General features: G+C 41.7%; 1 protein-coding gene across 2 annotated transcripts in view; it reads left to right on the top strand.

Annotated features, from left to right (window-relative positions):
- Positions 1-22,603, top strand: part of GUCY2C (guanylate cyclase 2C) — a 76,279-nt gene that overhangs the window by 30,675 nt on the left and 23,001 nt on the right. For both annotated transcript variants that reach the window (XM_072954289.1, XM_072954290.1), the window contains exons 6-16: positions 320-416; positions 2,589-2,706; positions 3,597-3,732; positions 6,805-6,890; positions 9,063-9,174; positions 11,197-11,278; positions 14,322-14,427; positions 17,426-17,488; positions 18,223-18,294; positions 18,825-18,929; positions 22,316-22,402. In XM_072954289.1, coding sequence (XP_072810390.1) covers positions 320-416; positions 2,589-2,706; positions 3,597-3,732; positions 6,805-6,890; positions 9,063-9,174; positions 11,197-11,278; positions 14,322-14,427; positions 17,426-17,488; positions 18,223-18,294; positions 18,825-18,929; positions 22,316-22,402 — 1,064 coding nt within the window. The remainder of the gene's footprint in view (positions 1-319; positions 417-2,588; positions 2,707-3,596; positions 3,733-6,804; positions 6,891-9,062; positions 9,175-11,196; positions 11,279-14,321; positions 14,428-17,425; positions 17,489-18,222; positions 18,295-18,824; positions 18,930-22,315; positions 22,403-22,603) is intronic.

Below are 22,603 nucleotides of genomic sequence, written 5' to 3' on the forward strand. Positions count from 1 at the left end.
CGGACTCCCGTACCTGCATATCAGAGCTGTCTCTGTCTCTACTAGTTATCCTGTTGACAGTGTGGCTAGTCTCCTAAAATCAGTAAAATAAAGGGGATGGACTAGACGATTCTTCTTAAGGTACCATGTAGCTCTGGTCTGACTCTGCGACTGTAAATGAAAAAAGGAAAGGGGGGTGGTAATTTGAGGAACTGGGGTTAATCTGAAAACATAAAGGTAGCATGGATTTCCCGGGTTCACACTCAGGCACCTGGTTCCCTTCCTGTTTGTGAGGACATCATTGTGCACTTTTCTCCTTGTCTCTCTCTTTCTCCTCCAGTGATTGTTGTATGCGGTACGCCAGAAACTATCTCCTTCCTCAAGGGTGACCGGGCGGTGGCTGAAGACATTGTCATCATTCTAGTGGATTTATTCCAGTAGGTAAAATATTTGGAAGAACTGTCCTTGTTTCAGAAAGGAAATGCTCTAAGGATTTCCAGAAGGCATTGTCTTTTCTCTTGTTTTGCACGCCTCATATGGGATTCAGTGTGAAGATAATATTTTAACCAGTGTTTAATTTCTTCTTTATCACGCCCTCATTCTTATTTAATTGTAGCCTTAGCAGAGATGCATACCTTTGACATCATAATCATGTCTAAATACAAAAGTTTTATGAAAACCCCATTAAACCCGCATGTCCATTCAACAAAGATCCTGGTCCCCAGACTGATTTTAAGGCCTTTTTCCAGGCAGTAATAAATCAGCTAATGTCACAATAATTCTGAGAACTTCGGCCATATCTGTGTATTCAATTGCTAATGGCCTTTGGCCCTAGATTACTCTTCCTTCTGACACCTTTGGTAAGAGGAAAGTTCCCATTAAACGAATTTGATTTACACAACTATTCTTTGCCCTCTGTTTTATAGTCACTGGGTAGTGATCTCTTCCTCTGCACTTCTCTGGAGCTAAGGAGAGAAAATTCTGGAGAACAAAGATCACCTTTTATCACATCCACTCTTTTTACCGCTCATCTTCTAGTATGGTTGGGGACTCCACCAACAAGCGGGGCCCAGGTAATATCTGAGTCAGATTACACTCAAAAAAGGTGTTGCTGATACACCTGTGTCTCTTGCCCCATCAGCTACATCATATGACTTCCGTTATCTGGCTGGATCATTAGTCATGCCCTGTCTGTATTCAGGCCAGAAGCTATAACTGTACATCATGTTTGTCTAGTCATTGCACCCGCACTGAATGGGCTTGTTCCAGTGTTAAGAAAAATGAAACGTAGGAACTGTAGGCCTATCTTGTTCATGAAGATAATTTAGTCAGCTTTTAGCTTCAAATACAGACAAGAAGGCAAACAACAAGGTCCTACTGAACAGCACAGGGGCCTGTATTCAATATCTTATAATAACATATAATGAAAAAGAATATATGTGTGTGTGTATATATACACATACATACATATCTGACTCACTATGCTGTACACTAGAAACTAATACAACATTGCAAATCAACTATACTTCAGTTTACAAAAAGAGGGCAAAATTAACAACATTTTATTTCTACAACCACATTGAAAGCTGCTCTGCCCTCTGGAAGGAGGCCTCAAGGTAAGCAGCTTGGTGTAATTTTGCATTTAGCAGATCCTCAGTCAACTGCCAAAGTGTTGGCATTCTTTTGTCCCTACTGCTTAAAGACACCTGGCTATGTTTTGGGAAGATCGTGAGATTTATTTGAAACTGGATGTAACTTGAGTTCAAATTCTAATTCTGATACTTCTGGTTCATTTGACTCTTGGTATTACTTAGTATCTTGAGATTAAATCTTCTCATTTGTAAAATGAGAATACAAATGTCCACTTTATAGACGTGCTTTTAGAGTAAGATGTGACAATCTGAGCAGACTTTCCAGCACAGTCCTCAGTACATAGATGTGCTCACCTACCGTTTGAATATTAAATGAGGGTCATCCTGGTTACAGCACGTCAAGCATGGTAGATTATTTGCATATTAAAACAGTAAAATGATTAGGAAGCTTGGAAACCATATGACTGGCAGCTCAATCTCAGACAGCATTGAGGGTCCACGATGTGCCAAGTATTGTCTGGGAGTTGAAGATCCAGGGATCAATAAACTAATGTTAAGAAGCTTCCAGTGTTAGAATGTTTAGTGCTTTTATGCTTATGTTTTACCATCTGAAAAGTAAATTTAATTCATAAAATTTCCCTCTGTCGTATCCCTAAATCTCTAAAGTGTTATAAGCACTTAAAGAAAAGAAAGTTTCCAGGTATACACCAAGAGTGATTAAGCCTTAAGAGCAAGCACTAGCTCATGTGCCCAGAACCCCAAAAAACCTTCCCCAAAGAACTATCTGTACTCTGATCTTTCTTTCCATTTGCGTATGTTAACACCAGCTGCCTAAGCTGTGTTACGCTAGTTAGCAGGCATAGAAGAAAATAAACTTACCTGGGGAAAGTAGAAAGTGTTGCGGGGTTGGGGGGAGTGTTCTAAACTATTTCAAGGCTGCTGTATGAATTGTACAAGTTCCATTTCTATTTTTGGAGGAACCAATTCTCATGAGAACCTTGTGCTGTTTCATTACAGTGATTACTACTTTGGGGACAATGCCACAGCCCCTGACTATATGAAAAATGTTCTTGTTCTGACACTGCCTCCTGAAAATTCCACCTTAAATAGGTCTTTCTCCAAGGATTTAAGACTGGTAAGCTTCATGCACACATACACTGTTATACAGTAATACATATACAGGGCACCAGGCAGGAGTCTGGAGCGGCGAGTGCCTAAAAGGCCCAAACTCCTTGTATGGCGCCCTGCCCTAAATGCTGCACTTTCCTTCACCGCCACCTGGTGTCACTAGATTGGCTTTACTGTGTGCGGTGGCGTGGCCCCAAGTTTGTTTCAGTAACAATATCACTTGCACAGCTTGTAGTCTCTGGCTGAAGTGTGATTCTTCGCGGGTGGGCAGTCCAGAGAGTCTGAGCTGACAGAACTCTCTTGGTCTCGGAGTGGGCACAGCGCTTTCAACCCATAGCCCAGCTCTGTGAAGGCCACCCCACAACTGTTGCAGAGGGAGAGGAGTTCTGTCCCCTCCTGGATGATCCCCAGGGCAGACGCTGGTGGTCAGAGGAGCATCCAATCAGGACGATCTCCAAAGCAGATTCGATGGTGTCATCCAATCAAAACTCCCCCTGCCCCACTCAGGATACTGAGAAGCAGTGGGGTTGTTTTTCCTGTCATTCTCTTTAACTCGTAGAGGACAGCACTCTTTCTATATAAAATCTTCCAAGAATTGGAAATGCTGTATGTTTTCCTTCCTGGTTGAAATTAAATATTTTACTTACTTCCCTAAAGGCAGTAAGTGCTCTCTGTTAACTGATCCCGAGAGAAGACAGCATTGTGATGTAGGGAGGATAAAGAGCTCTGGTCCAAAGAAAGTTTTTCCAAAATTTCCTTTGATACCCTCCCTACAATTCACTTAATAGTCCTTGACCTTCACAGTGACCCTGCTGACCCCAAGAACATTTTTCTCCAGACTCAAGACCAGAATTTTTTGGGGGAGAACTCATTTTAAGACTTCCCTTCCTCTTTCAGGCAGAAAATGATTTTGCTGTTGCCTACTTGGATGGAGTCTTGCTCTTTGGACATATGTTGAAGCTATTTCTTGAAAACGGAGAAGACGTTACCACCACTAAATTCGCTCATGCTTTCAGGAACCTAACTTTTGAAGGTACCAGTCTCATAGGAGCCAACAATGATGTTTAACAGTTTCTACAGAAATCTGATGAAAAACGGGTGCTGTGGATGGCTTTGGGAAGCAAAGAGAGGGGTTTGGTTGGCAATAGGTGGATCAACAGCTAGATGCCTTTAACTTCATTGTGGGCATAAACCTTGGGGAAGCTATAATCGATAACTGGACCCCAGTTTATGCTTCAGAATTTCAGAATCTTTAGATATGAAGGAAAGAGCAGTAGTTCAGATCCTGTACTTAAGAATAAGATCATCTTAGGGCATTTTGGGCAGTGTTCTGACTCTGCTTGGAGACTAGCAAGAGGAGAGAGATTTGCAGTTTGATTTTGGTCCTTCCGAATCTCCTTCTCTGTCCTTCAGGGATCAAGGGCCCTACGTTACCCCTCTGACTACCAAACCTCTCTTGGCAATGCCGTCCAAAAGTTCCCAGCGCACGTCCCTCAGAACTACACGGGTCAACGTTCCCTTTGCACACGTGAACCCCAGCGGAAACTTCTATCTTCCATTTCCCAGATCTCATCCAGTTACTATGAAGAAATTTCCTTTTCGATTTAATGTGCATTAGACATTAAAAGACAAATGATAGTTGACTTCTCTAACTTGCCTGAAATCTTTGCTCTGGAAAACCTTTATCCGACTGCAGAGTGAGTCGTCTTCTCTTGGCTTCATAGGGCAGCAGACACCCAGCACTAAAGCCTGAGGGCTGTACCAGTGTCTGTGGTATATGACAGTGACAGGAAGGGATCACTTCTGCTCCCCTGAAGAAACAGGGCTGGGGAGAGACAACCATTCTTTATTCATCCCCTGTGTCCCAAGTTCTGCCAGTGACTTTATGTATGTTTTTTCCTGATTGTTTTTAATTGTGGTAAAATACACATAACATAAAGTTTACCGTCTTACCATTTTTCAGTGTATAGTTAAATGTCATTAAGTATATTCATATCATGCGACCTTTACCACATCCATCTCCAGGGCTCTTTTCATCTTGCAAAACTAAAATTCCACTCCTGCTAAACAATAACTCCCCCTTCTCCCCTCCCTCCAGCTCCTGGAAACCACTGTTCTATTTTTTGTCTCTATGTTTTTGACTATGTGTAAATCATAGTCATGTGGTTATGACTTACATGTGCCTCAGATAAGTGGAATCATACGATATTTGTCTTTTTGTGACTGCCTTATTTCACTTAGCATAGTGTCCTCAAGTTTCATCCATGCTGTGGGACATGTCACAATATCCTTCCTGTTTTAAGGCTGAATAATATTCCATCATATGTATGTACAACATTTTGCTTGTGCATTCATCTGTCTATAGACACCTGAGTTGCTTCCACGTTTTTACTGCAGTGAATAATGCTTCTGTGAACATGAGTGTATAAATATCTCTTCAAGACCCTGCTTTCAGTTTATTTAAGTATACACCCAGAAGTGGAATCACTTCCTCAGATTTGATCATTTCTATTGTTCTATATTTCAAGTTACTAATTCTTCTGTGAGCTCAAATCTTTGATCCCTCTGGTGAATTTTTGATTTCAGTTTCTATACTTTTCAGTTCCAGAATTTCTTTCTGGTTTCTTTTTTTTTTTCTTTTTTTTTTTTTACATTTTTTATTGATTCATAATCATTTTACAGTGTTGTGTCAAATTCCAGTGTTCTGGTTTCTTTTTTAGGTTTTCTATCTTTTATTAACATATACATTTTGTTCATACATCATTTTCTTGATTTCACCCATGTCTTCCTTTAGTTCTCTGAGCATCTCTAAGACAGTTGTTTTAAAGCCTTTGACTAGTAGATTCACCATCAGTTGCTTTTCAGGGATAGTTTCCTGTTTTTTTCTTTTAAATGGCCCATACTTTCCTGTTTCTTTGTATTGCTTATAATTTTTTTTGTTGAAAACTGGACATTTGAATCTAATAATATGGTCATCCCAGAAATCACTCCCCATTCCCCAGGGTTTGCTGGTTTTTGGTTTGTTTTTACTCTTGTAGGCTGTCTCTGCTGAGGATCAGATGAGGTGTAAACTTAAGGTCTTCCCAGGTCTTCTCTGAGCCTCTGCCTTCCCCTGGGCATGTGGAATCACTTTCTAATTTCCCCCCTATACGTAGTTGCTTCAGTATTCTAGTCTTCAATGTCTGGCTCTCAAAGAGAAAAAAAAGAGAACAGTGAAGGCGGGTAGAAGGAGCACCAACCCTTTATATCCCCTGAAAGTCATATCACTAGAGGGGAAAGGTTTCAGCAGTGGGGTGAGGTGCAGCAATGATGGCTGCCACCTCTTTGTCTGCGCCTCTGTGGTCGTATGCAGCGGTCACCCAACTGTACCTGCCACCTGTACCTGTAACCTGGAGCAAGTTACTTAATATCTCTGACCTGAGATTTTTCATCCATAAAATGGAGAGAATAATAGCTTGTATGTGATAGTAATTGGGGAAGAATAAAATAATAAATGCATATAAAGCACTTAGCACAGACCCTGGTATAGTAAACACAAAATAAATATTAGCTACTATATGAACCATGAGAAATTGCTAATATTTGATCTTTCTCTCTTTTTTTTACCTAAACAGCCATTTCATAGGCTCATTTTATACTAGTATAATTTCATAGATGAGAAAACTGAGACTCAGAGAACTTAAATAATTTTCTCCATGTGTTCAGCTGCTAAGGGCTAGTGAAGGGATTTTGGTCTTATTTAATATCTAAGTTAGATTGTGCAGTGACTTACACACTGTGTCACAAGTTTAGTAAATACTCTAAGCAAAAACTTGTCATCAATCATCAGGAGACATCTATTGACTGATTACCTTTACTGTCAGAATCCTGAATGCAATGAAAAAGCGTTTTCCTTCTAACTAAACAGCATCTCTCATAAAAATATCCTTCAGAGATCTCGGCGCTAAGAACTAATCCAGATGCCCTCTGATCACATCGTTAAGGTCAATGACTTTTCAATAAACAGGAGCAGTTTGAACCTATTTTATAGCCTCTATTGGGATACAGCTGGTCTGTCGGTCAAGAAGTCAACAATGGCCTCTAACTCTTTCTGATTTTGCCCTAGGGCATATGGGTCCTGTGACTTTGGATGACTGTGGGGACATTGACAATACTATGTTTCTTCTGTACACCTCTGTGGACACCAACAAAGTATGTCTGACTTCTTATCAGGAACCTGGGTTGAGGGACTGGGCGAGGAGGGTCCTCCTGGAAGGCAAGTAATAGAGAAAGGATTAGAGAAGTTATGTTTAGAATCTAGAGGTTAGTTTATTTTAGATTCACAGTTTTGCCCCACTTGGGACCATATTCCTTAAGCATTTTGACCCATAGAATTTCTTATACAGAATATCTGCTCTATTTACTAAATAAAAAATACCCACCCAGAATACATTGATATCAAGACCAGACTATTGATGGGCTATCAATGAGAAGGTGACAGTTCTTTCCCTAAGAATTGTTTATTCATTTTCACAACTAAAAATTTCAGTGAAACGTTCCCTGTTCTCTTCATCTGAAGTTTCATGAAAACCATTAATTGGCTAATCCCTCTGGCATGTATCACCATCCCTCTAATGTTATGTTTTATATTCACATTATATATACATATATATATATATCTTTTCTCCTCACCTACATAGTATAGTACTACGGTTCCTTAAAGAAAGGGAGTGGATCCAGTTTCTCCATGTCTCCTGTGCTTAGCTCCTTATCTGGCACATAGTTGATGGCTGATTAGCATTTAACTTAGAAATAAAAACACCTGTCTTTATGTCACCCAAAGTTGTGCCCATCACAAACTAAAAGCCAATGATTCTAACCAACCACATGATCAGTAGAACACTTTTTTCCTTGAAGAGGTTGGGCCCTGAAATAACTAGGAACGTAGGAGAAAAAGTTACTCACTTTTTCATGTAATTTTCCGGTAGGAGCACTATGACGTCCTTAACTCATATACTGAGCGGATATATTGACCCAGCTTTGTGAAAGGCATCTATAATGGAAAACGTGGAAAGCTGGAGAAAAGATGCCCAGATTGAGGAAGTTAAACTCAAAATCCAGAGGGCATTTCAGAAAAGTAATCCATAGCTTTTAGTTACATTGTTTTAGTTCTGCTAACCTTTAGTGTAATGCTATATTTGGCATACATTCCATAGCAATCCCTTAAAATAAGATCCACTCAATACTTCAGCTACTAGAAGTAACTACTGAGATAACCACAGTCCCCTCTAAGTTATTTCCACCTGGGATGATGCCTTTGTCTTCTTTGGAGACAGATACATGCTGTGAGATCCTATGTCAGCCTCCTGGCTGCTCTTCAAAATGAAAAATGTTATTCTGCGCACTTACTATCTCTGAAGGCAAGTCTCTAGTTGGGCTTGTCAATAATCTAATGCCATCAGTTGTGTTGGATAATATGTATATATTGAGAAAACGGGGATTAATTCTCAAAACATAGGGCTACAGATAAGTTATTCCATAACCAGAGTAGGTCTCAATGGAGATTTAATGTACCATTCCCTAACATACAGGATATTTCCTATCCTCAGTATTTGCAAGCATAGATTCTGCTTTCAAGTATAGTTTAGAGAATGTACAACTTTGGTCCAGAATGTTTTGAGGGAATAGCGATGAATTTAGAAGTATGGTCACTTTCCAGATGCCTCTTACAAAGCTGACTCAATAATTTAAGGATATATTAATATTTCCGCTGACAGGTGACTTGAAAAAGGAACCTTTTTATCTTAGAATCCTAATTAGTTTCGTGTATAAGAAAGCACATTACAGCATAGGGATAGAAGAGAATCGAAAATTATAATTGACCGAACTTAAGAAATGTAGAATTCTTTAGGAGCCCCTTGACATGTATAAATATGGATAATGGATTTTAACTGTGGTGCATTTTCTCAAGACATTCTTTTCAATAACAACTTAATATTGTGAAAAACACTGTGCTTCACTTGTCATGTGACTTGGAGCATTTAATTTCTCTTGGATTCTGTTATAACATTTGTAAAATGAAAGATTTGAACTAGTGCTGCGAAGGCCCAGAGAATCTCTGCTGGGCAGGAAGAGTGCATAGTAATAAAGGAGTAATCAAATCAAAAGTAATCACCTCACCTGGAGCTTAAATCCATGTTCGTGCTGAGAACCAACAAGTGGATCCTAACTAGCTCCCGGCAAGCTAACATTTACCAGCATGTTTCACTGAGAAGCATTACTATGAAATTCAAAGGGCATTGGGCAGGATGGTCCATCTCATCAGAAATCGTTCTAGAATGTCTTTGTCTATTCATCCTTCTTCTTTTTCCTGCCCTGACACAGTACAATGTTCTTTTGACCTATGACACCCGCATAAACAAGACTAACCCAGTGGACATGAGCCCCACGTTCATCTGGAAGAACCATAAACTTCCTAATGATATTCCAGGCCGAGGTAAGATATCCTTTATGAATTTTCTTTCCCTGAAATTGTGTTTTTGGTAAGGAGAGTAAATTCTATGGTTTATGCAATTAGCTTATGTTATTTGGGGTTTTTTTTTTTCCTTTGCATAATTTCTGAATTAGATCTGCCAGGTTTGCAAATGTGGACTTTCCTTCCCTGCCCTATGAATGATATTACAGCTCTGATTAAACACTAAAAATATTCCTAATTTAGCTATCCCTATCTTTAATGTGTGTCCTACCTACCCTTTGACATAAATTATCCTATAGAGAACTAGGTTTGGCAATTGGCAGAATGAACACAGAGACATACATCCCCACTCCATTTACATGTTACTGCAGTAAACTCGAGGAATATCTGTTTCATCAAGGAATACTTGATGTCATCAGGCTGGGGGGTTGGTCAATGAGCGTGGCCTCTTAAGTCTCCTCCATTTCCTCAGGGGACACATACTTGGGTCATAATGATGGTTACCCCACCTACTTAAGTTGAGACCCCATCATGTCATGGAAAGCCCTAACATGGCCAGGCCTTCACCCCTCAACTTGCAATGTGACTGTGTAACACTGACCATCACTGGACAGGGCCAGATTCAGATATACTGTCATCATTGCTTTTTAACGTTGATTTATTTTCTTTAGCAAACTTTTTAAATTATCTCTGGAACTGTCTTTAGGCTTCCTAGATTTAAACCAAATCTGACTTCTGAAATGTATCTCTTTCCTCCCAGGCTCCTGCAACTTTTTATTTATTTTGTAACTTTTTGAGTTAAAATTATTTTCTTTTTCCTTAATTGTGCCCCTCAATGACAACGTTAGGTTTGTATTTTTAATATATTTCTTTAAGAGTTTTTAGATATTTTGGTAACTGAACAGAAGGTCTGTACTTTGTAAAGTAACTGAACTTCTCAAAAAGTGATTTTTCAGAGAGTTCTAATTATTTACCTAAAAGGGTCGCATTAAATATTGATATTACATATGACAGGGACATTATTGCCTCATCCTGGGCAACTTCACTTCAGCCTCAGCTAACCGGAAAATGCAGTTAGCCAGAGCTTTCATTTATTTCACTGTCATTACATTTAGTTTTAAACTTTGCAAATAAAGTAACTCAATCTTTCAAACAGTATACAACTAAGATGTTCATGTGGGCCTTTCATCCGTGTACACAGCTGCCAACTAAGTAACTGAACATTTCATCCGGAGGCTATACCGTCACTATCTTATCATCCATCTGATAAACATTTACTTAGTGCCAGGCAGTGTTCTAAACACCCGGGAAGCAGTGAGCAACACAGATTTGGTTCCTGTTCCTCATCCAAAGCCTTCATTATCTGCCTCCTGGATTACAATAATATCCAGCCGTCTCCCTGCTCCAGTCCTGCCTCCCGCCTGCCTCCAGGCCAACCACACTGCCACCAGAACGAGAGCAGAATCCAGTCATGCTGCCCAACTGCTGCTAACGCTGTGATTGGCAGCTCCATTTTACCTGCAGAATAAAGTCCAAATGACTGTTAATACACACAAAATGTCCTCAACTTCCCTCCACCTCCAGACTCATTTTTCATCTTTCTTACCTAAAATCCCTTCCCCACTCTCTCAACTTCCTCTTATGTTGTAGACTCCAGAGTAGGATCGTTGCACTGGCGAGATTGTATTGCTCCTTCCTAGTCACTGTTATTTTTCGTGTGGGGTTGCGGGTGTGGGAGTGGTGGCGGCGGTGGTGATGGTGGTGGTGGTGGTGGTTTGTGATTATTGTCATAAACGGAATTCACCAAAGTCAAATATGCCCACGATGCGGCTCCACCTCCAAGGGATTTATTTCTGCCCTGACGAGAATAAAAAGGATGCAAGGTGTGTTACCAATGAAGAGATTAATAAAAGACAAATACTTTAAAAGGTCTCTCCTTCTCCCCTTCCTCAGATTACATTATACAGCTGGAATCTTTTGACGTGTGTGTTCTGTCTTCAGAGATCCCTTACTAGTGGCATTGTCACTGTCTTTTCCGCCCAGGCCCCCAGATCCTGATGATTGCTGTCATCACTCTCACGGGAACTGTGGTCCTCCTCCTGCTCATTGCTCTCCTGGTGCTGAGGTACCTACCACCCCCAGCCTGCTGTGCTCATCACTCCGAGCAGGGGAGGGAGAGAGGGAGAAGTCTGGGCTCTCCTGATGGTAATGTACCTTCACTAGAGGTCTCTAGACAGAGCTGAGCCATGAAGACATTCTGCGTCAAAGACCACATCAGGGGCAGAATGTTACTGCGTGGAACGGGTAGAGCTTGCCATTGGACAGCTGAACTCAAGTCCCAGTTCTGTGATTTACCAGCTTTGTGGTCTTCACCGTATTGTTAGCCACTTAAACAGGTCACTTAGCTTCAGTACCCTCATTTGAACTGTTGTGAGAAGCTGAAATAAGGAGTGTATGGTGACCATACGATAAGCATTCTAGAGGTGGAAATAGCTATTTCTGCTGTTTTATTATTTTCCGGGAAGTCTTAAAAGTTTTTATATCATGTAATGTTCAGGCTAGAAGGGGCTTTCGAAATCATCTATTTCAAACCTCCTATTTTAGCATGGGTGAAGAGGGATCCAGAAAGCCAAGTGGCTTGTCTGGAATCGCGTCACCAGGTAGTGTGCTGGGCCAAACATAGGACCATCAGTTCCATGACTGTTCTGGTCAGCTTGGACATACGAAGAGCCTAGGGCAGTGCCAGGGACGCGGTGTATGCTCAGGAATATTTGTTGAATATGTAAATGAGTTGAATATATAAACCAAACTACTTCCTAATCTGTGTATGTTAAACACAAAACTTTCTATCCTGTAATATTACAGGATCACGCCCCCGCTTCCTAACTAAACCAGACAACAATTTTTCTCTATGTATCAGACGCTTTGGTCTGTGTGTCATTATACTTTCTCATAATGAGAGTCTATAGTCTGTTGCAGACCAGTTAAAGGTTTCTCCAGGAAAGGAGGTCGACTGTTCTCTGCAGACTGAAGGCAGAACTTGACTCCACTGACTCTGAGTTACCCAGAAATAGGAGATGATCTATAGTGTGCAGTGACCATTTAATTGAAGGGAGGTGAAAACCAAAATTTGGGGGAGAGTAAAGCCAGCCACTAGCAGGGCCACAAATGTGGCTGTTGTCCCTCAAACACCAAGTCCAAATGGGTGTCAGCTTAAGACAGGGGTAAATCACAAGGGAAGAAGCAGTAACAGGTGGAAACGGGCATTTTTCATTTTCTTTAAGCATAGGAGGCAGAGATAAGGTCTCTTAATGGCTGGAGCAGCAGTGTGGAAAATAGATACTATTCTTGTAGTTTTCCAGTCCAACAGCTATGCAAGAAAGGTAGTGAATGATTTATAGCATCCTCTAACTCAGCGTGAATGACAGTTGGCTCCACTGGGACCCAAAGGTCTCCTGGGGTACAGAGATGAGAGTCCAGGTGACTTCAAGGCCCTTAACAGTTACCTCACTTACCACCAGGTCTTAGGATCAAAATCACTGGTAAATAATATGCTATTTTCTGTGAATCTGAATGAGGAATACTCAGAGTTAGATGGAAGTGTAGGAAGAGAATAATCATTTCTGTTTCCAGGACAGCAAGAAAGGTATCATAAATGACCATGAGAAGGTGCAGAGAAGTTTGTCAAGTGAAGACAAGCAAAGGCAAACTCAGGGGCAGACAAGTAGGCTGGTAGAAAAGAGTACAGATTCTAGAATCTGACACGAGCAAGCATGAGAACTGGGAATGGCACAGAGTGATGTTATGAGTCAGTTGGGAAATGATGTTGGGACAGTTGGCTTTGCAAATTAAAAAAATGAACTTAAAACCCTACCTGAAGCAATACACAAAGTTCATTCCAAATGGATTATAAATGGATTAGAGACCTAAATGTGTAAAAGCCAACTTTAAAACTTAGAAAAAATTAGTAGGAAATGACTTGATGATCTCAAGTAGGAAAATACTTCTCAGTCAAGATAAAGAAAGTCATAGAAGAAAAAATATAAACGTGGCCAGAATAAAATCAAAACTTTGTACGTGCATCTAAATAAAGCAATAAAGTAGAAAAAGGAATTTGAAACATATAAAAGGCTAAAAAATTTGTTTTGCAGAATATATAAGGAGCTCATGTAAGTTAATAAGGAAAAGACAAAGCATTAGAAAAAATGGGCAGGATTATGAATAGTCAACTGTATATTCTATAAAACAGAAAATTTTTGAAAAGCTACTCAATTTCTCTAATAATCAAGAAAATGAAAAGCAAAGCAACAGTTAAACGCCATTTCACATCATAAAGTTAAAAAACAGTTGAATAATACCAAATGTTGAGAATATGGAGGAAACAAATTTTTACAATGAGCGTGTAAATTGGCGCAAACACTTTGGGAAATAATTTGGTAATATCTGTAAATCTGTGAGGGTGCATTTCCCACAACCCCAGAATTCTGCTCAGTCTATACTATCTGGGGGAATCAATCACAGATTCTTGACATTGTGAATGTTGGGTTACAAATGTTACATTTTCCCTGGGCTTTTCTATTTTCTTTACATTTATTAAAGGCACAGATGCGTCAGCGAAACTAGCTTATTTAGGAACCTGGGGTATTCTCTGGTGGTTTAAAAATGAGCGTTTGCCTTTCAGCTTATCAGTTTAAGTTTTTATCTCTGTTTTTTCCTCACTCTTTCCATGTCATTAGTTCAATTTTTTGTTTGTTTTTGGAGGGGGAGGTAATTAAGTTAATTAATTTATTTTTATTATTTATTTATTTGATGGAAGCTCTGGGGATTGAACCCATGACCTCCTGCATGCAAAGCATGTGCTCTATCACTGTGCTGTACCCTCCCCCCCTAAATTTTTTATTATAGTAAAGTTCTGCCTTAGTGAAGCATGTGAGAAACTGAAATGAAAAGGAAAAAAAAAAGGATATAAAAGACCATTAGAAATCTTTACAGGTCCACAGATGGCAGCACTCACCAGTTTGGAGAACATGGAGTTACACAGTTGGGCCAGCCCTACTCACCACTTACCTACCTGAGGACATCAGGGCTCCAAACTTCTCCTAATGTTTAGAAGCCGAATGGCATGAATACTAACACAAGCCTATTATCTGGTTCTATTCCTTTCACAGAAAATATAAAAAGAAATACGCACTTCGTCAGAAAAAGTGGTCCCACATTCCTCCTGAAAAGATCTTTCCTCTGGAGTCCAACGAGACCAACCATATTAGCCTAAAGGTGAGCGTCCCTGACCTGCTGAAGAACGCTGCTGCGGCTGGTGCAGCTTGCCAGGCGTTCGGCAAGACTTTGGTAGCATGATAGGACATGTCCCAAGCAGGAGTCATTTGTTTCAGAATCCAGGACTTGGATGTTCTGTAATTCTCAGCTTCCTGTCTTTGCCTTGATTCTTCTTTGCCCTAAATGTCAGCTACTGAATGCAATGAACACTTTGGTGGAGGCTGAGATACGGTGTGTTACTCATGCTTTGCAGCTGACCCGGAAGAGAAAAGCATGTAGTGAGAGCCTGTCACGGAAGGGATCTGGGAATGGGCAGAGCATCCGAGTTCCCCTAAACCTTGGGGAGCTATGCTGCTCACACTCGCATGTGTGATTCACCTGCTCACTGCTGAAGAAAGAGGTCTTTGATGATATTTGCCCACCTTCTCCCTCAGCCAGGAAATCCCAGCAGCAGCCAGTGGTAACTCCTCTGCCTCCACGGTCAGTGCTGGACCTGTGTCTTCCTACCTACTCAGCACGGGGACCTCAGGAGTTGAACTTTATCGGTGTAAATTTGCTGCTGAGGACACTGAGGGACAGAGGGCTGAGATGCAGGGCAGGGTCACGTGCAGCTAGTGAGTAAGATTACTGCAGTCACGGCTAACCCTTACTGAGCACGGCTTATGTGCCAGGGTGTGTTGACCTGTTGCATTTCCCCCGACCCCTGTGAGACAACAGGGCTAGAATTTTAGGAACATAGCTACACTTTGAACCCAGTCTGTGTAACCATGCAGCCTATGATCCTGACACTGCACACTGTAGTCTTAGCAGCGTTTTTAGACCCAGGCATACTAAGAGGAGGTGGAGTCCCAGAACCATCACGTGCAAAGAGTAAGTGGGGTTCCTCAGAGTAGGGACAAGCCAACGGGACGGTGTGACTTGAGATGCCCTCCGCCTAAACTCAGCAAAAGTAAAATTGCTTCACGGGTCAGGTTTGTGTTTGGAGCCTCGCTCCCAGGTCTTGGTACCTCCCCCCCCTCAAGTCCTGCATGCTGTGCTGCAAAGACAAGGATCCCCTCAGGCTATACAAGGACTAGGTCTCTCTTTCCTCCAGAAATGCCCCACGCTGGAAGATGACCCTCCCGTTACATGCTGAACCTCACACACACACAGATTCTGTTCACAAAGGCCAGTCTGTCTCAGGCAAGTGTCAGGAAGAAATCAGATCTTGTGGTAATTCACAGTGAGATGTCAATGACCGTAAGATTACTGGGTTTTCAAAGGGAGAATTAATTGACCTGAATGACTTACCAGCAGACTTACCTGAGGAGGGGAGGGGAGGCCTTAGGAGGAGTGAGTGACCCCCCCGCCCCTGCTCTGGTGGGGCACCAGGAGGGGCTCCCTCGTGGTTCACCCCTGCCCAAGTCCAGCCCGGCTCCACTCCTCACAAGCCCCCCCCCGGCCTCAAAACCCCATATTTCACTTGTTCTTTGGGGTTAAGCCTCCAGCATTGTGTCTCTGCGTGTTTCCTTAAAATGTAAGTATTCTGGAAGCATAACCCAACTATCTTGTCAGACGTGGTGGACTTTTTATGGGTTAATTCATCAGATGAGCCACCCGCCTGGCTCTTTGGGACAGTAAAGTAAAGGAGGGAGGCTGGAAGTGATTCAGAGCATGGGGAGTCGTCATTACTCTGAGATACAGACAGGCTGGGGGCAGGCGCCCGGGAATCGGCCGTTAGGAGAGGTCCCCCGGTGCTGAGAGTCGGGCAGGGCAGGGAGATCGGCCAAGGTCAGTAAGAGGGGAAACGCCACACGTCCAGCCTGGCCCTGGTCCAAGCCCTGGGTACTCACTGAAGGCAGAGGTGAGGAAAACAGACCAAGGGGCCGGATGCCAGAGTGCAGCCTGTGCTGGGACAGAAGGGGTCGGGAAACCAAAGCAGCCAGAGGGAGAAGCATCAGACAGAAAAATATAATAAAAGCGCTGAGCACGCATTAGCGGATAAAACACCTTCGCTTGTAAGAAAATGTCACAAACTCTGTCTCATTCAAGCCCCAAGTATCCCTGTGAGTTAGGGTTGCTGAGATAAGAGACTAAGGTTCACGTGGCTTAAATGACACAATTGATGCGTAAGAGTGAAAAGAAGCCACGCTCAGGTTCAGTCCATCCTCAGGGGACCTGTGGCGTCATGCAACCCTTTTATAACCTCATGGGTAAGATGAGAAACAGGAGAAGGGGCGACAAGTGACACTTATTAACCTGCGTTGTGCCAGGCGTCATGCTTGGAATTGAACATAATTTATTTCACTCACATTTCAAAATGTCCCTATGAGGTAAGTTTCGGCAGATATTATGACACGCCACAGGTTTTTATGAGAATCGAATGGAAAGATGCCATAGTTCTCAATCTCTTCTCTGCCTTTAGACGAGAAGTCTGGCAGACCAAGAACAGTATCTATTCTGCAGAGGGGTGTGTGTGTGTGTGTGTTTCAATATGTAACTTCTTTTAAAATTTATTGCCAAATACAAAAATCTCAGAATGGCATAGAAAAATCCATGTTACCAGCTTCTTTTGACAAATCAGATGATCTGGCAACCCCAGGCTGAACCCAGGGCTGATGGGGCTGGCACGGTGTCCTCACTCGCATTGCTAACTTGGGCCTTTAGGTGTGAGATGCACATGTTGCTCCCTTAAGAGCGTCTGTCTGCAGCTACAGGCAATGGTTCCCAGTAGAAGGAGGGCCGGGAGAGAAGGAAGCAAAGGACATTCCTGGCTGGAACAGGCCACAGGAGGGAGGGAGGGAAAGGGAGGAAAACTCAGAATCAAGCATGAGGGTGGTGGATGCTGGAAAGAAGAGGGCAGGTGAGCAGCGGGCGGGAAACACAAGTTGATTACAACAGTTTTTCTGAGGCTGCCCAGCGGGCTGTGAGCCCAGCCAGCAGAGCCTCTCAGCCTTTGACTGGCAGCTGGGGAACGAGATGTGGAGCTTCTGAAATAACTAGCTTTTTCTTGTGCCAGATCGATGATGACAAGAGGCGAGATACAATCCAGAGGCTACAACAGTGCAAATATGACAAAAAGGTGACTCTGATCCCCTCTGCTGCTCTGATCTCTCCACCAGGGGATGGCGGGGCCTGCTGACTCTCGGCCACCCTGGCTCCTGACGTCGGCAGTGTAATGGCCAGGGTGCCTGGGCCGGTCCAAGGGGCTGTTCTTGGATCCTTTCACAGGGTTGGGAGGGCCTCTGCCTCAATGGTTACAAAACTCACAGTCCTGGGTAAATTGAAGGAACAATAGGATTTTTAAGAGAGGGGAGAATGTAGGTAGGAAAAGGAAAAAATAAAAGAGATTCAGAGCAGTCCAGACAACCTATATTACATTTTGGCTCATTGCAGTGGGAATATGACAATCCCATGTGGGGTTTGCATCTTCTTTTCTTCTCTCCCTCCCTCCTTCCTTTCCTCCCTCCCTCCCTTCTTTCCTCTTTTCCCTTGCTTCCATCCTTCCCTCCTTCCTTCCTTGCTTCTATCCTTCTTCCTTCCTTCCATCCTTCCCTTCCCTTTCCTTCTTCCTTTCTTCCTTCCCTTCCCTCTCCTTCTTCCTTCCCTTTCCTCCTCCCTTCCCTCCTTCCTTCCTTTTCATTTAGCCATTTCTAAAGAAACATGCAAATCCGAGCTACCGTATCCCGTGGTGCACCTGGCACCACGGACAGAAACATCAATAAAACAGTGTTACTGCTCTCAGGAGCTTTGCAGTGTAGCGGGAGGATATGATGGGCGTGCCACATTATCTCCTTAATCCCATTACCGTTGCAGCGAGTGATTCTGAAGGATCTCAAGCACAATGATGGCAATTTCACTGAGAAACAGAAGATAGAATTGAACAAGGTGCGTGGCCTGTACTTAAACCCTTGAGTCAGAACTAGCTCCACTCCATTTTCCTCAAGTGTTGAGGTCCCTGGTGGAGCAAGGTATTATTGGGGATGCTGGCAGAGAAGCCCACAGAACAAGAAACGGATGACTATACTTTTGCTTGTTGAAAATTCCACCCAAAGATGTTGAAGAGTGATGTTTGACGGGGTAATACAGGCTGCCAATCTACTAGCGTGTCCTAGAGAGTGGTCCTGGTATTACTGGAGAGTAGTCAAAGGTTTGTATTCACGTCCCTGTGCTGACAAAAGAAAGGCTGTTGGTCAGATGTAATGCAAAGAGCAACAGAAACTGCACTGATGCCCCAGCATATCAAGAATAACACATCTTCCCAAAGACCTGAGAAACTGCACTGATGCCCCAGTGTGTCAGGAGTAATACGTCTTCCCAACGACCTGAACCATGATGTGTTTTATTAGCAGATTAGTTTTTATTCAGGCGCCCCTTCCTGGCTGACTGGCTTTGTAAACAAACATGTTATATCTTAGCTGCTTCAGATTGACTATTACAACCTAACCAAGTTCTACGGCACAGTGAAGCTTGAGTCCATGATCTTCGGGGTGACTGAATACTGCGAGAGAGGATCCCTGCGGGTAAGGAACCGTGATCATTTCCAGCTTCCTAACTGGCCAACCATATGGAAAAAATATTTAGCAGAAATTTTAAATGCTCATTCAGTGCAGGAATAATAATCAGAGTGTTAGCAGAGAGTTCTCAGGAAAAATGTATGGGTTCAAATGCTTATCAAACTAGTCACTCAGATTTCGTGAATCATCCCTATTATATCTTTGTAAGAAAACTAGCTAAAAAATATTCAGGAGTGTAGACTTGGAAAAAAAAACACATGTGGAAAAGTGATTGCCTCTAAATTCATTTTGTTTTACTTGCACACTTGCTTTTGTATTAAAAGAAAACTAGATGGTCATTATGATAGCACTTGTTCCTAAGTCCTAGTTCTGCTAGCTGTCTAAATCCTACCCTGCTCTCCCCTGGGAGGGGTTGAGGGTGGCTCAGGGGTGGCCAGATGGGGCCAAGGTGTTCTGGCTGAACAAGTCCAAAGCAGAAAAAGAAAGTAAGACAGGATGGAGTCAAGTTCTTGGGAAGAACCAAGCATCAAGCTCAGAGTATCAAGTCACTGGTTAGTTCAGAAGCGCAGGCATACACAGAAGCATTCACATCAGAAACAAAGTCCAGTGTCGAGGAAAAGGGGAGAAGAAGGAAGGAAACCAAGACAATTGCTTCAAAGAGCATCGAAATAGTTGCACCTCACCTGAGTGCTTTCTGGGCACGTTAGGAGGGCTTCCAGCCTTTTAAATGCCTTTGGGTGGGTGACAGATAATTTCGTTCCCAGGATCCTTTGGGAACGCAAGGGGTGCTGTGATGATTATATTGTAACAGCAGACATAAACTGCAGCTGGCCCCAAGCAGACCAGGACGTGTGGTCAGCCTACCTTGGGCTGCTTTCAGACCTAGTATCTCTTAAAAACCTTAATGCCCTTCCCCATCACGAAGCCAGAATACTGACTGGGGTCAGCAGCAGCTTTTAAGAGGTCCAAACATTCATAAGTCAAGAAAAATTATAAATAAAAAATGTTAAACTAATAACTTAAAGTTTTTGCCTAATAAGCTTCAATTATTTAAAAAAAAAAAACAAACCAAGAATAGCTTTCAAAATGTATGCATGGCATAAACTCAAGTCTCTTCTCAAACAAAAAAAAATCATAGCCCTAAATGCTATTCTCTCTTAAAAAACAATCTAAGTATTTAGCAAAATTTAGAAGAATAACTATGGCCCAAAGAAAGGAAACCTTCAAAATTCTATTATAAAACTAGTAACTTTTTAAAGTACGCTCATGAATTGTTTATTTTTAAAAAACCTACAAAACACACAAGCCTCTCGTACTTCTGATTAAATCTTTAAAACAAACATAAAAATACACAAAAGTGAAAGTAAAAAATAAAGCCATGAAAAAGATGCTTTCAATTATAAAAGAATATGACTAGCAAATTATAAAATCTGAAAAAAGGAAAAATTTCAGAAACAATGTAATCATGAAAACCTGTCTCGAAAAACAAAAACTTACGTGTGCCAATAATAATAGAAGAAATTATCACTTCCATTACAAAGAATACCAGATTCAGCTTAGTTTTTCTAAACTTTAATGAATAATTCTCATTGTCTGTATCAACACTGTTCTAAAGTTAAACAAAAGCATGAACATCTAAATTCATTTAACGTTCTAGAGGGCTAGCATAAAGTTGATACTAAAATGTGATTAAAGGCTAATCACATTTATGAATATAAACAGAAAAATTGTAAATGAAATACTGGTAACTAAGTCAGTTGTATATGAAAAGCATAATACAATCGAATATAGTTAATTCTATGAATGGAAAAAAATATTAATGCATCATATCAAAAGGTCTTTGGAGAACGACCATATGATCATTTTCACTGGTGCTGAAAATGATCATTTTAATTGCTGCTGATACAATAAAATAAACACACATTCCTAACAGAAACAATTTCAGGTCTTTCAAAATTAGACATGTTCTCCTTAAGGAGAGCTAGACCCTATCTGACTCATTTGATTTCAGTGTGACAGAAATGTTAGGATACTAATTAACAGAGCCTGGTCAAAGGGTTTCGCATGGTCTTTTAATCTCTAAAATGCCAAGACAACAGTCAGATACCATGTGCATAGTATTTTTGGCTCTCTACCCTATGGCTGGAAACTTTAGTGACCAGAGTGGTCTGGGCGCCTCCTGGCATTGCCTACTCGTGCTGGGAGCAGACAACAGAAGCTTCCACAGGAAGCTTATTCACTCCGTTGTCTAATGAACCTCAAAGCAAAGTCTGTGTCACTGCAAACTACATTCCCCTCCCTGATGGAATCCTTTGGGGCTTCAACCCATAGCAAATCCCATCAGAACCGACTTTTGTGGGGAAACAAATGAGTAAGTCTCTCCCTAGACAGTGTAAAGACAATATGCTTCCCATTTTATAAATACACAACCACTTTGGCTTGTTCAGGGACAATTGATTCATTCATGCAATTAATGTTTACTGACCGTCGGTCCTGTAGCATACACTGTACTAGATGTTGCAGATACACCTGTAAATGAAGATTATCCCAGAGTTTACATTTTCACAGGGAGAAAAGCTAATAAACAAACAAAAACATAAAATATGTCAAGTGCCAAGAGTGAGCGTTGCTTTAGAGTCTGTCTGCTCGTAACTCCCCTCCCTTAACTTGGCCTGCTATCCACGGCCCTGCTAGTTTTATCTGAAACGATGAATGATTTTGGACCGTTTGTTGGAAATTATTTCTAGAGTACCTGAGTTAAAACAGGGCTTTTTGCTAAAACGAGAAACTATTACTAAGTTACCGGTTAAGGTCCTGTTTAGAGTTTTATTGTGAAGAATGGTTATTAGCTTAGTTAAAATCCTGTATCTTGAGAGAACCATCATCCTGTTAAGTTCAAAATTCTAGGTCATACAATTCATGCAAAAATCCAAGAACTCTGTCGGAACAGTTAGAGCTATTAAGCCAACGGATGTAAGAGATCATGTGAGTGAAAACATAAGCCTAATGAAGGAATTTCCTAATAGCAGTTCCTTTTTAAAAAAAAAAACACTAGTGGAATTTTTATGGGACAGAGCCCACAGCTCTGCCACCTGTGAATCAAGCTCACCAGCCCCGTCTCCCGGCAGGTGCCTGCTCATCCCTTTACCCCTGTCTGGTGGAAGAACCAGGGTTTGGGGTCTGTGGGCACCTCCTGCTCATTTCCTTGTGAACCCCCTGATGTTCCTTAAACAGCAGAGGAAAGAAATATATATTCCGGAAAACCAGAACAATGGGGTGCCAACTTGTTCCTGAGCCTCCAGATTAGAGGATCATTATTTGCCTGTAATAGCCTCTCCACACTGCCCCTCCTTCAGACAGCTCATCTTCCTTCTCTTTTTCCTCCTGTTCAGGAAGTTTTAAATGACACCATCTCCTATCCTGATGGTACATTCATGGATTGGGAATTTAAGATCTCCGTCTTGTATGACATTGCTAAGGTGAGAAACCTACAAACACGAAAGACATTTATGAAAGTCGAATACAGGAAAACAGATCTAATGTTTTTGCATTGGTTTTTTCCAACCTGTAAAGTGATAATAAACATAGTTCCTATGTCACATGGTGGTTGTGAGGATTTTATGAAACAATGCATGTGTTCTGTGTAAGGTCTGACGAAGCCAATGTTCAATGTATATTGG

This window comes from Vicugna pacos, chromosome 34, assembly GCF_048564905.1.
Source record: "Vicugna pacos chromosome 34, VicPac4, whole genome shotgun sequence".
Classification (NCBI taxonomy): domain Eukaryota; kingdom Metazoa; phylum Chordata; class Mammalia; order Artiodactyla; family Camelidae; genus Vicugna; species Vicugna pacos.